The sequence below is a fragment of the Echinops telfairi genome, unplaced genomic scaffold (assembly GCF_000313985.2).
Source record: "Echinops telfairi isolate 266 unplaced genomic scaffold, ASM31398v2 ScPeMD7_5868;HRSCAF=6743_1, whole genome shotgun sequence".
Lineage (NCBI taxonomy): Eukaryota > Metazoa > Chordata > Mammalia > Afrosoricida > Tenrecidae > Echinops > Echinops telfairi.
Window position 1 is genome coordinate 3,184,304 of NW_022109768.1, and position 15,481 is coordinate 3,199,784.

Below are 15,481 nucleotides of genomic sequence, written 5' to 3' on the forward strand. Positions count from 1 at the left end.
CCCTGTTGGTTTCCAAGACCGTAACTCTTTAGGGGAGTAGAAAGCCTCATCTTTTTCCCGTGGAGCAGCTGGTGGTTTAGAACTGCTGACCTTGTGGGTCACAGCCCAACACTTAACCGCAATGCCACCAGGACTCCTTGTCAATTCCCAGAGCCTTGTATTTCTGTAATGTCTTCAGTTCAACTTGAACTTTAGTCAATATCAAAAAAAAGTGTTTTTGTTTTTGTACAGTGATTCTGTATTTCATCTTCTTTCGTTCTTTCTTTTTTACTTTTTATTGTGAATGGTGTGATGGTTTACTAAGTAGATTCTCAGGTTTGTTTTCAACAACTCATACACATTTGTTTCAGCCCCTCGATTACAATGCCCTCAATGCACCGTCATTAGCCACTTCCTCTCTGGGCTCCCTACTCCTTCTTTCCTAGCTCTCTGGACACACGTTGTCCATGGCTAGTAAGTCCTGCCCCTTTGATCTAAACCTCTAGCACAGGAATCGGTTCAATACCTAAAGGGGGGCTAAGGGAGAGTCCCTCCAGTCTCTCCCCTCCAGTAAGGGTGGTCTCAGTTTGAGTGTGGATGCCCATTTTTCTCCCACTCTATCCAAGATCTTCTGATGCAGTCCTCTTCAGCGCAGTCAGGAGTCCTTACGGCAGCAGAGTTGTGGAAATGGATGTCTCTGTGGTTTGTTGGACTAACTTTTCACGTGTCTTTCCATTTTCATTTTTTTTTCTTTCCTCCAGATAGGGAGAGACAAATATTTCTACCTTAGGTAGTCAAGAATGAGCTTTTAAGATCCCGATTACTCACCAAAATAGGATGGAGAGCATTGTGTTGGTAAGTTATGTTGACCTTGGTGTGCTGCAAGACTATGCTCCTGAGCCTCCAGACTCAAAGACTCATGCCCTCAAGGTACTTGGTTATGTCCAAGAAGTCTTCACCACTTTGTACCCTGTATGATCTACCACATTCATAGATATATTGGCAGTTATGGGAAATACGCCCACATATAAATATTCTTTCTCAAACCCGTGTGTATTTATGGTACATACTCTCACGCTCCCTCCACACTTGTTCAGCCCGAGTGTCTATCCAAACATCTACTTGTGGAGCACAGTTACTGTGGGATTGTATATAAATACTATTTGCCCCAGTTGCCTTTAACTCTTGCAAACTCTCAGTGTCTTCCTCTGTCTCCATTATGTTTTTCATCCTCCCTCTTATTCCATATCGCTTCCCACTTCACCCCAAGTAAACACCTCTCTGCCGTCTAGCCAGGCCTTCTTCCTTTGGTTATGACTGCATCGTTCATAGTCTGGACATTAGAGGCTTGAATTTTTTTCTTCAGTTCTTTCTGCTTGAGAAACGGTGAACATGTTCATCCTTTCGGGCTTTCAAACTCCAGGTCTTACACATTTCCATTTTCTCGAGCTGCTTCTTTAAATATTCTGTTCAGCTATTTTGCTTCATCATTTCTTCCATTTGTTTTGTTTTTTTAATCAATTTATTGGGGCTCATACAATTCGTCACAATACATAGATCAATTGTGTGAAGCACATCTATACATTTGTTGCCCTCATCATTCCGAAAATTCGCTTTCCTCTTGGGTTCCCGGAATCAGCTCATTTTCCTTTTTCCCCCTCCCCTTCCCTTCCTCCTCCCCCTCTTCCATTTGTTTTAGGTGCTTCATGTTCAAGAGCAGGTTTAAAATCTCTTCTGACATCCACTTTGGTCTTTTCTTTCCATCTTATCTTTTGAATGACTTTCTGTTTCATGTTTGATGTCATCCCACAGTTCATCTGCTCTTCTGTCATTAGTTTTCAATGCGTCAAACCTGTTTTTGAGATGTTCTCGAAATTCAGGGGGGATAGACCCAGGGTGTGTTTGGCTCCCATGGACTTGCTTTAATTTTCTTCAGCTTCGACTTGAACTTGTATTTTTGAGTAACTGATTGTCTTTCCCACAGTTGGCCCCTGGCTGGGCTGGGATCTCCCACATCATGTTCTGAAAGCATGCTTTGTGGGGAGGCCACTGTCTACAACCTCGACTGGATTGCCGAAACAGAATCGCAGGGATGGAGCTTTATCTAGTTCCTGACGTAGGCGCCAGCTTCAACATCACAATCGTAGTGACCCTCTAGGACAGAGAAGCCCTGCCCTGTGGGTTTCAGAGACTGCTCCTCTTTACAGGAGAAGAAAGCTGCATCTGCCTCCTGCAGTTTCCATTCACAGCCCAAAGTGTGCCTCACTGCACCACCAGAGCACCTCGATATGTGTTAGTTGTGGCCCAAGGACTGATTCTTTAACAGTTTTATTAGCATTTCATCCACATATCATACAATTCAGTAGTTCAATCATATCAAGAAGAGTTGTATAATCATTACCACAATCAATTTTAGAACATTTCTCCTTCCTTTTACTCATTGTGATTAGTGCAATTATCATTTTTTAACTGTGGCATAAATATACACAACAAAGCATTCTACAATTCCACAATATTTACATATATATATTATAGAGTCATTGATTACCCTCTTTGAGTTGTGCACGCATTATGGATATTCTTTTCCGAATTACTCCACCACCATGAACATAATAAACTCAATGCCCCCTAAGCAAAAACTCTTCTTCCTTCACCCATGGTAACCACTGGTCAACTTTTGTTCCTTTTCTTTTTTAGTAAATTTCTTGATATAATATTCATATATCATACACTTCCATAGTTAAGCCACTTTTTAAAAGTTATATATACATCATCACAATTAGTTCTAGTGCATTCATTGTTTGCTCTGCAATCCCCTTCCCCCTTGCACCCCTACCTTCCCCCCCACAGGCCCCATCAATTACTGCATTCACTCCTCTGTGCTCCTGGGTTCACAGACAGAGCTTTGAACTGCAAGATAAGAGAAGGAGGCACTTTGATGAAGGCTCCTTTTGTGTTTTTCAGGCGCCCCACACCAAGCTTTCTGCAGATGAGGAGTGGAAGTAAGTGACTCTCGTATTATTTATAGCTCATACACTAAAAAACAGATTTCTGTCTTAACAGTTTGAAAATTTGAAGGAACTTGCTTCAGTTGTAATTTCCCACCTAGAGAATGTGTGAGCAACAAAATAAGGTTCTGTGCACAGATGCATTAGACTGAAATCAAATGGGAATTCTTTTCCTATGGCACACCCATGCCACCCCAACACGGCTGCATCTGCGTCCATCACAATGTGGCAGTAAGTATCCGGTGAGTGGACACTCTTGGCCCATGACACACCGGGTTTTCTCTAGCTGATGTTTCTCCTGTGGTGGGATGACTGGACCATGTGGGAACCACATAACAGAATGAAAATGGACAGTTCCTCTTTATGATATTATAAGAAACAATTATGAATGTATTCCTACTCAATTGTTCCCCAAAATCTTCACTGCCATTGAGTCGATTCTGATTCATAGAAACCAGTTTTTGTGGGAGCAGGAAACCCTGAGAATGGCTGGTGGGCTTGAACCAACGATCTTGTGCTTAGCAACTCCTGCTTAACCCACTGCACCACCGGGGCTCCTCTTACTCTAAATACCAAACCCAAAGTCAGCTCTGACTCTAGCAACCCTGTAGGACACAGTAGAACAGCCCCATGGGTTTCCAAGACTATAACTCTTTATAGGAGTAGAAAGTCTCCTCTTTCTCCCGAGGAGCAGCTGGTGGGTTTGAACTGCTGACCTTGTGGCTAACAGTCCAACCTGTAACCACTACACCTCAAGAGCTAGGTGGAAATGATTAGTCCAGGCCTGTATATAGGTTATCATGTTTGATCAAAGCTTTTCCATTATATGCACACCATACAGCTTCATGTTACCAAGCTTATTTTGTATTATATGAGGATGTAAGTCCATTTTAAGCTGATGATAAACTTACACTTCTATCTCCATTGTCTAAGTTGAAATAATTGAAAACCTATTCACGGCATAGAATATTAAGTCATGATTTTGGATTTGGCACTATTGAAGCTATAACTACATTCTTAGGTTCGCATTTTTCTTCACTTCCCATTTATTCCGGAGAATGAAAAATATACACATATCTCTATCATAGGCTTCTACAAATCATTCTTGTCACCTCCACTCATCTTCCAACACAAAAGCTAATATAATATCATTTTGTTCAGTTCACTCACTGATCTAGATTTCAGGTTCTCCGTTTGAAAAAGGAAGAGGGTTCAGCACCGCCATGGCCCTTCCAGCCTGGCATTCTTAGATCCTGTCTCAGAAGTTGAACTCAAGCAGGCAGGATTCACTAGGCTCCCTGGACTCATTTCCACACTTTCTCCAGCAGGGGGCACCCCTGGGATTTGGATGGGGCCCTTTCTGAGGTGCTGGCAGAGAGCTGCATAGGGCGCTGCAGACACACTGATGAGGGAGGGAACTTAAATGATGCCAACGCTGTGTAATATGGGTGCACTGTTCCAGTGGAGGATATGTGAGTTATATGTCAATAAAATTGAGAGAAAGAAAATCCTACGTGGAGAGGAATTTAATTCTTAGTTCTTTTGTGCTGTTGCTGCTGTTATAAAGCTTGTTTGCAGACAGTTTTTAAAAGGGGGTTGCGGCATAGAACATTATCCTGCAGGGCTTTCAGACCAGTCCACTATCTAACAGTACACTGTACGTAGAAACTATCACAAGTGGAAACGACTTTAAGACATTCTGTTACTGACAGTGCCCCACTTGAAGCTGAACGCTAGTGCTCCTACTTAAGAAGTTATTAGTTATCAGAGTTGATTACTTTTTCCTCATTTTCACCTTGAGCTTCTCTTTCTTCCTCTAAGACAGTTGTTCCCAATCTTGGCTGTACCTTAGACTCTTATGGAAGCTTTAAAAATTACTGATGCAGGGCCCCTCCCCTCCCCAGAAACGGCAATTTCCCTGAGACGGGTCTGGCTAAGGTTAAGGAAAGCATGGTGGACTATACACTGGCTTGCTAGCCAAAAGGTCAGAAGTTTAAACCCACCTGTCAGTCCTTCCGTGAGAGAGAGATGAGGTGTTCTGCTCCCCTGATGATTGACAGCCTCAGAAATCTATATAGCGGGCAGCTGTCCTCACAACTAAACCAACAAGTAACATCATGATCAACAGAAAAAAGATGGACGTGGTGGAGGATTTCATCTTCCTTGGGTCCATAATCAAAGCTCATGGATGCAGCTGTCAAAAGACGAAGCAATGGATTGCACTGGCTAACTCTGCCGCACAAGACCGCATTCAGATGCTGAAAAGCAAGATGTTACTTTGAGGACTAAAGTATCTCTGACCCAGACCAGGGTATTTTCAATCATGTTATCTGGATATGAAAGTTGGACACTGAAGACCAAAGAAGTATCCGTGTGTTTGAATTATGGTGCTGACGAAGAATATTCAAAGTACCGTGGATTGCCAAAAGAATCGCCAACTCTGTCTTAGAAGAAATGCACACGGAATGTTCCGTAGAAGCAACTCTCACTGCCTTCCAGTCAATGAGGACTCACTGGGTTTCCAACCTGTGGGTTTCCCAGACTGTTAACTGTTTCCAGGAGGAGAAAACCAGTCTTTCTCCCGGGTTTGTTGGTTTGGGGGTTTCAAACTGCTGACCACGCAGATCACAGCTCAACGTGTAACCCCTTCGAAGCAAGAGGCAGGGAAAAAGAGACAGACTCTTGACAAAAGGGATCGACCCAGCGGCTGCAATGAAGGATGGCGAACGTGAGAACAAGTGTGAGGATGGTGCGGCCCGGCAGTCTCCTTCTGCTGGGGGTACAAGGTCGCAGTAGGTCGGGACGGCATCTAACAGCAACATCAAAGACAGCGAGGGGGCTCTGTTTTGTTTTGTCATGTCTTGGGCACTGGCTTTGCTTTTAACTACCTAGTGATGTCTGGTGGTAAAATGGTTAAGTCTGGTGGTTTGAGCCCACCAGCCATTCCACAGGGGAAAGTGGCGGCAGGCCCCTTGCATAAACATGAAGTTTACGGCCTTGGGAACCCGACAGGGCTGTTCAAATCTGCCCCACAGGATCACTATGAGCCAGGGCCTGGACACAATGGATTTGACTTTTTGGCTTTGACCCAGTCATCTCTACCTTCCAGCCACAGTTGAGAACCTCTGCTCTCCGCTTTCTTCCGGCCACGTCTGCTGACGCATCCAAGGGAGAAAATGCAATACCTTAGCCATTTTCTCGACTCTTATGCGACCCAAACCCAGAAACTCTCGGCCCTTAGCAATGTGTTTATGTGTCTACGATCACACGTGGGTCAATTCTTTGTCCCTAGAATGAAAAGAGGGAGAAAGACAGGCGTGTCTGCTTCCATGAAGATTTACAGTCTCAGAGACCCAGCCAGGGGCCACTATGAATCAGAGTCAACTTCATGGCGGTAGGTTTGGTTGGGGTTTTCGCAGGAAAATAGCTTATACAACTCGGGAACTCCCCATAACTCCGAGGTCAGCATACGCCCCTTAGTACTGGTACCATCTGCAGTCTGTCTTTTGACTTGAAAACAGTGGGGATGAAATTACCAATATTCTATTGGTTTGTTGTTGCTGGTTTTTTTTTTACTTTTGGAAATGGCAGTTTTATATGATTCCATATAATAGTCATTATTCCTGATCTAGGTATGAATAAAATAGCATGTGTTTCAGTTTTACAACCCCATAGCGTACAAAAGGGAATTCAGTTTCTCAAAATCAGCCCAGGTGGCATCGTGGTCAGGCATTTGGCTGCTAACCGAAAAGTCAGCAGTTCAAAACCCAAAGCCGCTCTGTAGGGGAACAACAGGGCTTTTGTCTCCTATAAAGAACACCAGGCTCAGAAACCCATGGGCAGTTCGACCCTGTCCGATAAGGTCACTGTGATGACAAAGGGATAGTAACCTGAAGTTTGAAACTGAGAAAACTGATGGCCAGAGAAAAGGCATGGCTTCCCCCAGGGGGCCGGGTAATGAAGTAGCAGGTCCAGGGCTGGAACTCAAGTCTTCCTGGGGCAGTGATCCGTGCTGCTGGCTCCATCACTTAGTCTGAAAAGACGAGGCCGCAAAGAAACCAAAGGGTTGGGAGGAATTGGCTTTGCTGATAGAACCAGGCTCCTTTCACCCATTCCTGCCCCAAACCTGGAGCCTGGGGAGGAACTGAGAAATCCTGATGCAAACATTATAGTCAAAGCTCAACAAGCCCTGCCTTGGAACCTTCCGATTTCCCTCTGTGAGCCCGGCCTGCCTATTGTCTGTCTGCTTGTTGTCCTGGTAAGCGTGCAAGGGTGGCGGGCTTTTTCAGACGGTCTCATTTGCCGCTTCCAGCCTGCAGCAGGAGAGGATGTACAAGGTGCATCGGGGCCACGAGTCCATGCACGTGGAGATGATCTTGATCTTCCTCTGCGCTCTGGTGGTCGCACAGGTGGTGCTGGTGCAGTGGAGACAGAGGCACGGCCGGTCCTACAACGTGAGTCTTTTCCTCCACCTTAACTAATAACAAAACACAAAGAAAGAAATAGTTGCTGTCAAACTAATTCCAACTCAAGAGGACTCTGTATGTGTCCAAAGAGAACTGAGCCCCCCAGGGTTTTCGAAGCAGATCACCAGGCCTTTCTCCCTAAGGCAAGCCTGGGTGATCTTGAACTCCCAACCTTACAATTAGCAGTCGACCAAGGTAACCAATTGCACCACCCAGGGGCTCTGGTGCTTTGGTTTAAACTTTAAAGCCATGGTTCTCGTGAAGGGTGAGTGGCATTTTGGCCCCAGGAAACATCTGGAGACAAGTTGTATAGTCTCGGTCAGGTGAAGGCGTGTGGTGCTGCTACTGGAACCCAGTGAGTAGAGACGAATGATGCTGTAAAAAACATCCTCTACAATGCCTAAGGCAGCCAGCCCCCTCACACATTATATCCTCTACAATGCCTAAGGCAGCCAGCCCCCGACAACCCGCAGTTATCAGCCAAAAATGTTCATAGTATTGCCAAGGTAAAGAAGCCTAGGGTTCAGTAAACCCATGTGTCTTTTGTGCATGAGCAATTTGGGTCAATGGCCCACGAAAAGGGATTCACTCTAAACCAGTGATTCTCAACCTTCCTAATGCGGCGACTCTTTAATACAGTTCCTCATGTTGTGGTGATCCCCCCCCAACCATAAAATTATTTCGTTGCTACTTCATAACTGTCATTTTGCTACTGTTATGAATCAAGCGACCTCCGTGAAAGGGTCATTCGACCCCCAAAGGGGTCACGACCTACAGGTTGAGAACCGCTGACTGACTCATTGTGACCCTATAGACCAGGGGTAGAACTGGCCCTGTGAGTAACCAAGACACTAACTCTTTCCGGGAGTAGAAAATCCCGTCTTTCCCCCACAGAGCTGCTGGTGGTTTCAAACAGCCAACCTTGCCATTAGTAGCCCAATGCATAGCCAACTATGCCACCAGGACTCCTAGGAAAGGGGACTAGGAATAGCAAAGACAAAAGTTTGTGGTTGTTACATTTTAACAAACTGTCTTGACATCAGTGGTTTTCAAAGGAGCTCACCTGGAAACATATTAGCACCAACACTGTGCTGATCGTGCAAACAGAGCCAGCCCCCGTTTTCACAGAGCAATCTCACTCCGGGCACGTCCACAGGAATCTGGTCATCTCAGATCCGCGGAGTCGTGGCCTGGGCCTCACTAGATCTGAGACCTCACTACCACAGGGTTAACAATAGTGGCTGTCAACCCTTAGAATGCATCCTCACCATCAGGAGGGCTTGTTAAGCCAGGTCCCCAGTGATCATGGACATGTAAGTTACACAGGGTTCCAAACATTTCCTTTAGACTCTATTGGCAATCATTTTTATGTTGAGTGAAAATAAAATACTGTTTTAAACCAGCAACGCCTCACACATTATAGTTTCTGATTACTGGCCTGAGGTAAGTCCCTCCAATTTTCAAGTCCAGCCGTTTCCCAGGATCCTTTCCCAGATGGAGCTGATGCTGCTGGGTCTGGGCCCACATTTGGAGACTGCTGGCTTAGCCTCAATCATGGCCTACCTGGTCCAAGACGACAGCGGGTGAAGGTCCTGAACCTCAGTTGTCTGTGGGCACTGGGTCTTGGGCTGGGCATTGAATGCCTGTAATGTGTGCTATGTTATTTAATCTTTGACTCAGCATAAAAATGACCTCCAATGTCCCATAGAGTCTAAAGCAGTGGTTCTCAACCTTCCTAATGCCGTGACCCTTTCATACAGTTCCTCATGTGGTGACCCTCAGCCACAGGTTGAGAACCGCTGGCCTAAAGGAACTTTATGAGTTCTGTGTAACTTTTACACGTAGCCCATCTTGGCCATTTTCTTTAGAAAAGGGGGTTATGGTTTATTTGATTTTGTTAAAAACAACTCTACCGATGTTCTACCAATGCACCATTGTTTTACCCATGGAAACATGCACCTTCTCTCCTGAGCTTGCAGGAGTCCCGGGGGTGTAGTGAGTCACACGTGGGCTGCTGACCACAAGGGCCGCTTTTAGAAACCACAGCTGCTCCACAGGCGAAAGACAAGGCTTTCTACTCCCTAAAGGGCCACCGTCTTGGAACCCCACCAGGCCAGTTCTACCCTGCCCTGTAGGGCTGCTATGAGCTGAAATTGGCTGAATGGAGTGAGGGAGTAAGTGATATTGAACGTGGGTGACTCTTAAAGGAAGGAAACTAAAAATAACCCCCACTAATTGCTCTCATCTTGAAGAGAAGTTCCTTAAATATGTCAGAAAGATGATGCCTTGTCTGCACAATGGAGATATCTGAGCTAGAATGAGTCTTTCCTTAACAAGAAGGAACCTGGATTCTTAAGAATCAGTTCATAACCCTGCTCCATTCTTTCAGGATAACTGATAACTGGCAGCAGTTCGACCTATTCCGTTTCCATGGTAATGCAGGTATGGGGCTTTGCATGAGAAGTTCTCTTCCCTGGAAAAGAAGGGCATTACCACATGAAGCAACTGATCTGCACGACACCCACCTCTCTTCCATCATTTTAATTTCAATGTCTTCCAGGCGGCCAAAAAGAATCTTTCCTTGTCTTTTACTGAAGATGTTGCCGTGTGTTAGCTCCCTTTATGGACATGTGGCTCCTCCCTGAGTAAATGAGGGTCACACACTGGCTCACCCTAACTATAGATAGGCCTTCCCACATGTCAACATCCCACCTTAAGACTTAAGACTCATTGCCATTGTAGGTTCTGACCCTGATCAGTCAGGCTACACCAGACCCAGGTGGGCAGCTCTGTACCTGACATCCTTGGACCTGGCAGGTTCTTTTGACTCATCCACCTGATCCACATTTAGCCCATCTTGGACGTTTTCTTTAGAAAAGGGGGTTATGTTTTATTTGATTTTGTTAAAGACAATTCTAGTGATTGTCTCCTCTTTCACTGAAAAAGCTGTGTTCCTGGGTTGCCTCACCAGGGTTGTTACTTTTGATCGCCTCTTCACTGAACCCACTACACATCCTACTTCTAATTGCTCCTCTCAACACCGCCGAGGCAGTGCTGACTCAGGCACCCTATAAGACAGAGTAGAACTGTCCCTGTGGGTTTCTGAGACTGTAACTCTTTTTTAAAAAATAGTTTTATTGGCACTTCACCCATAGATCATACCATTCAATAGTTCAACCATACCAAGAAGAATTGTACAATCTATACCACAATCAATTTTGGAACTTTTTCTCTGTTCTCATTGTTATTTGTGCAAGTTTTTCTTTTCACTTTTGGCAAAAATATGCACAACACAACATTCACAAATTCAACAACTTGTACATGTATAATTCAGTGCCATTGGTTATACCCTTCGCGTTGTCCAACCATTATTATTATCCCTCTCCAAATTGTTCCGCTATCATTACAATAAACTCAATGCCCCCTGGGGAAAAACTCTTCCTCCTTCACCCATGGTATCCATAGGTCGTTTGGTTTCTTATTTTTTCAGTAGTTTTTCTTGATATAATATACACTTCCATAGTCAAACTGCTTCTAAAATGAGTTGTGCATACACCATCACAATCAGCTCTAATGCTGCCTCCAATTCCACACCCCCTGCCCCATAAACTATTGCATGGGGACTGTAACGCTTCATAAGAGTAGAAAGCCTTCTCTTTCTCTGACAGAGCAACTGGTGGCTTCGAGCTGCTGACCTTGAGGGTCATGTATCCCATAGCTCCTATATTGTAGGGCAACTCAGAGGGGCTCTGTGATGCGAAGGATCACGCAGGAGCTGACCAGGTGACTGTGATTCCTGCACACTTTTACCATGGCCCTGTCTGCCACTGTGATGAACCCAGGAATCTAGAAAAAGATGCACCACAGTGTTTAAGGACACTTTTGTGTTTTATATGGGTCTCATTGGGACTCGTTGGGGCTAGTTCATTTCAGAGGCCTCTGAATATTTTCTAACATTTCTAGTATATTCTCTATTGCGTCTTTGCCCCTCGGGTCTTCTGTTATTGGCATTGTCCCAGAGAGGCAGGTTGAGTAGCCCTTTCTCCTGTCTTCTCTATGAGGGGAGCTGGGGTTTTCCACACGGAACCTCTTGCTTTTGCCCAGTGTTTTACAATCTGGTCACTTCTTGGGCCTTCGCTTGCAGGGCGTCAGAACACAGCTTCTTCGGGCTCTCTCAGGGATGTCTGCAACAGTTTGAGCTGGAAACGGTGCCCAGGGCACCAGTACCTTATTCTAATACCAGTTTCCAGCTTTCCTATTATATGTCACATAAACTAAATAATTTTTTAAAGACTAGACCTAATGCTTTACTCAATTTGATGTCTTTAATAGAAGTCTTCACAAATTCTCACCTAAGTCACCTTATCATACACAGAACACCTAGCATTAAAATTTGTTTCTCTTGGCAACTGTGTTTATATGGGAGCTACTAGAGATACTCAGAGCTTTAAACAGGTTTATAAGATTCATAGTTACATAGCAAAGTTTATTTCCATGATTCGGTAGTGTAGCATCCATCAATACAACGATCTAAAATAATAGGAATTATGATTATTGTAGCTGTGCTAAGTGTTTTTGCACATTTTCCTAGTTTCTCTGAGAGGTAATTCTTTTCTCCCGATTTTACAAGTTCAAAGAGATTACATATCTTGGTCAAGGTCATATAACTAATTGGGTGCAGAGAGAGGAGATTAGAATCCAACATCATAGCTAACTGCTCTTCTATCATGGGCTAGCTTTTAAAATATCTCTGAACCATGTTTTTCTTAGCTGAAAAATCGAACTACTAAGATAGGAACCTATCTTGCAGAGATGTTGAGAGACAGAAACATTTACCTGTGGAATTTCTAGCACAAAAAATGGTGCATAGTAAATATTTAGCAGCATGGGTTGATAGTGAATGAATTCAAGAAATGTGACATAGATAGAACACATAGCCACACACTGTAAAAACAATTTGCTAATGACAAAAATTGGAGGGTTGTTTTGTTTGTTTGCTTGCTTTTGAACACTGAAATGAATACTCTCTCTCATACACCATCTCCATTAAGAGATTTTGGTCTATTTGTTTGTTTGCTTGTTTTTGAAACAACAAATCTATTTATCCCACCTTGCCACAATCCATGTATTCTACTTTCCTTTTTTTTTTTCTTTTTGAAGAGCATCCCTCACCACCTTACTCTGTGAAATGTGCGAATGAATACCTTGGGAGAAAGGTGGCGCTGTTTGAGATGGACCATCTCAGAAATCCTACACAGGATTGCTAGCAGTTAGAGTGGCCCGGAGTTTGGTTGTTGTTTCTTATGACTAATCCCATGACTGCAGAAGAACAAACATATCTGGCTTGGAAGACGTACAACCAGAATGCTCCTTAGACGTGAGACTTCATCTCACCTATGTTGGACATGTTACCAGTAAAGACCAGCCCCTGGAAGAAGTCATCGTGCTTGGTAAAGCCACAAGGTCCATGAAAATGAGAAGACCATCAAGAAGCTGCGTGGACACAGTGGCTGCAACCATGGGGTCAAACACAACAGTTGTGAGGTCGGCTCTGGACTGGGCAGTGTTTGATTCCGCTGTGCATAGGGCTGCTATGAGTTAGACGCTCTTCACCAGAATCAAACACCAACCCTAGCTGAGACAGAACCGGACAGGGAAGGGATTCTTTTAGTTACTCAGTTAACCATAAGGAGCCTCTGTTTTCTGATCTTTAAAATTATGGAAATGTCAAAAGTAAAGAGGACTTACTTCTCTTTTCAGCATTCAAAGAGCTTTAAAGTCATCCTCCCCACCCTTATAAGAGAACCCCCGAACCAACTGAATGTCCATGAGTCTAGAGACGTTTTTTGGGCATAAGAGAATTGAGGTCCCAGGGTCTATCCCCACCCTGACATCTGGAGAGACAGGCAAAGCTAGCGAGTCACGTCTGGGATCCACTAACAAGGAGCAGGAGTGGCCAGAGCCAGGAACTTGTAGGAACAGTTAACCAGAGTTTTGGACAAGCTCCTGGAGTCAGAGGGCAGGCTAGTGTAAAAGTGAGGAACTCCCGAGGCCTGTAGTTTTAGGAGGAGGCCCCACATTTTCATAGTCTCACTTCCCAGAATCCCAGTAATCTATCACAGTGAAGAACCAAGGGGGGGAAACAAAAACCAACCCCTCCGGTTTTTAGCAGGGGAGGGAGAAAAGCCATCATTTATAAATACAACCAGAATGATCTTCAAGAAGAAAGGTCCACCCAGCAACGTAGGGCCGTTATGTGTCAGACCCAACTGAACAACAGCAAACCACAGCAATAGCGTGCCCAGTCACCACCGTTTCTATGACCCGAGACAGGCAGAAACAAAGCACAGTCTCAGAGACACAGAAAGCATCAACACCACACCTCCATATGGCAGAGATTTAGGAAAATCCCACCAGGACTCCGAAAACACGCTGACAAGATGCGAAGGGCTCTGACAGAAAAAAGCATACAACGTGTAAGAACCGGTGAGCGATGTAAGTAGAGATAGAGCAACTCTAAGAAAGAATGACAGGAAACGCTAGATAGCAAACACACTTCATCACAGAAATGGAGGGTGCCCTTCATGGAATACAGTGAACCCTCGTTTATCGTGGTTAATCGGTTCTAGACCCTACCGTGATAAATGAAATTCCACGAAGTAGGATTCCTTATTTGTAAATCAAATATTTGCGTAGTTAGAGCATAGAGGACATGAAAAAACACCCTTTAGTCACCATTACACTCGTATCACCCAATTTATTAAACGAAAAAGGGAAAATACAGTAAAACATTTTGGACGTTACAATGATCATTTATTATTTATTATATTATTTATGGCATCAAGCGTGTACAGTATGAGCCAATCAGTGTCAGTAATGACAGAGCATGCGCTGTTACGCAAAAACCGCGATAGAGTGAAGCCGCGGAAGTCGAAGCGCGAAGTGGCGAGGGTTCACTGTAGTGAGGCCCAAGCCATGACCCCGCGGACCTGAGATGACCAAATTCCTGTGGACGTGCCCGTGTGAGATTGCTCTGTGAAAACGGGGCTGGCTCTGTTTGCGCGATCAGCACAGTGTTGGCGCTAATATACGTTTCCAGGTGATCTCCTTTGAAAACCACTGATGTCAAGACAGTTTATTCAGTGAGCTTGAACATGTCTCAATAAAGATCCTCAAAGTGAAAATGCATCCATAGAGCCCATCTTGGGAGTCATGTCTGGCCACCCACCAGGGAGGGGCTCCTGGAGCAGGGCGCATGCTGCCCCAGCAGAGCCGTGTCCAGCAGAACTGGTGGAAGGATAGTGGTCAGGATGATGAATTCAGTGTGGTGTGCACTCAACATCGAAGAAGACTCATGCCGTAAGAGCTTCTGCCAGAGGTTTTGCATGAGCAAGCAGAATGTAGACACCAAATTGTTGGTCAGAGAGGTCCTCTTCTGGGTCATGTTCATCCCGGGTTATGTCACTGGACCAAATGCACAAGTGCAAAGAGGTGCTCTTGGAGCTAAGGGCACACATGCAGGGCACACTCTGGAGGGATCCACACTGATGCACAGTCTAAGAGACACACTGTGCACTGATCCACACTCTCCATGTGTACCACCCCAACCTGCACAGACCCCAGCAGACAGGCCTGCAGATGCACGCACAGAGCATGACACATTTCCTTTTGATGCTTCCTTCATTGTTCAATATTTTGCCCATAGGCTATTTCAATATTGCAACTCAAGACTGCAATTTTCTTTTTCTTTTTTCTTTTTTTTAGTGAAAAAAAATTTAATGATTGTTGCTTTTAGTCTTTGCTAGACTAAAGCTAACTAGAATTTCTCCTTTGTTTTTTTTCTATAGAAGCTTTGTATTTTGAGGTTTTTTTAAAAAATCAGTTTATTGGGGCTCATACAATTCATCACAATACATAGATCAATTTTCTTTTTAAATCATTTTATTGGGGGCTCATACAACTCTTTTCACAGTCCATATATACATCCATTGTGTCAAGCACATTTGTACGTTTGTTGCCATCATCATT

The 15,481-nt window shown here is 44.4% G+C and overlaps 1 protein-coding gene across 2 annotated transcripts in view; it reads left to right on the forward strand.

Moving 5' to 3' along the window:
• The first annotated feature begins 7,305 nt into the window (after positions 1–7,305).
• Positions 7,306–15,481, forward strand: part of RNF175 (ring finger protein 175) — a 47,667-nt gene continuing 39,491 nt past the window's right edge. For both annotated transcript variants that reach the window (XM_004708716.2, XM_045295817.1), the window contains exon 1: positions 7,306–7,441. In XM_004708716.2, coding sequence (XP_004708773.1) covers positions 7,316–7,441 — 126 coding nt within the window. In that variant the 5' untranslated portion in view covers positions 7,306–7,315. The remainder of the gene's footprint in view (positions 7,442–15,481) is intronic.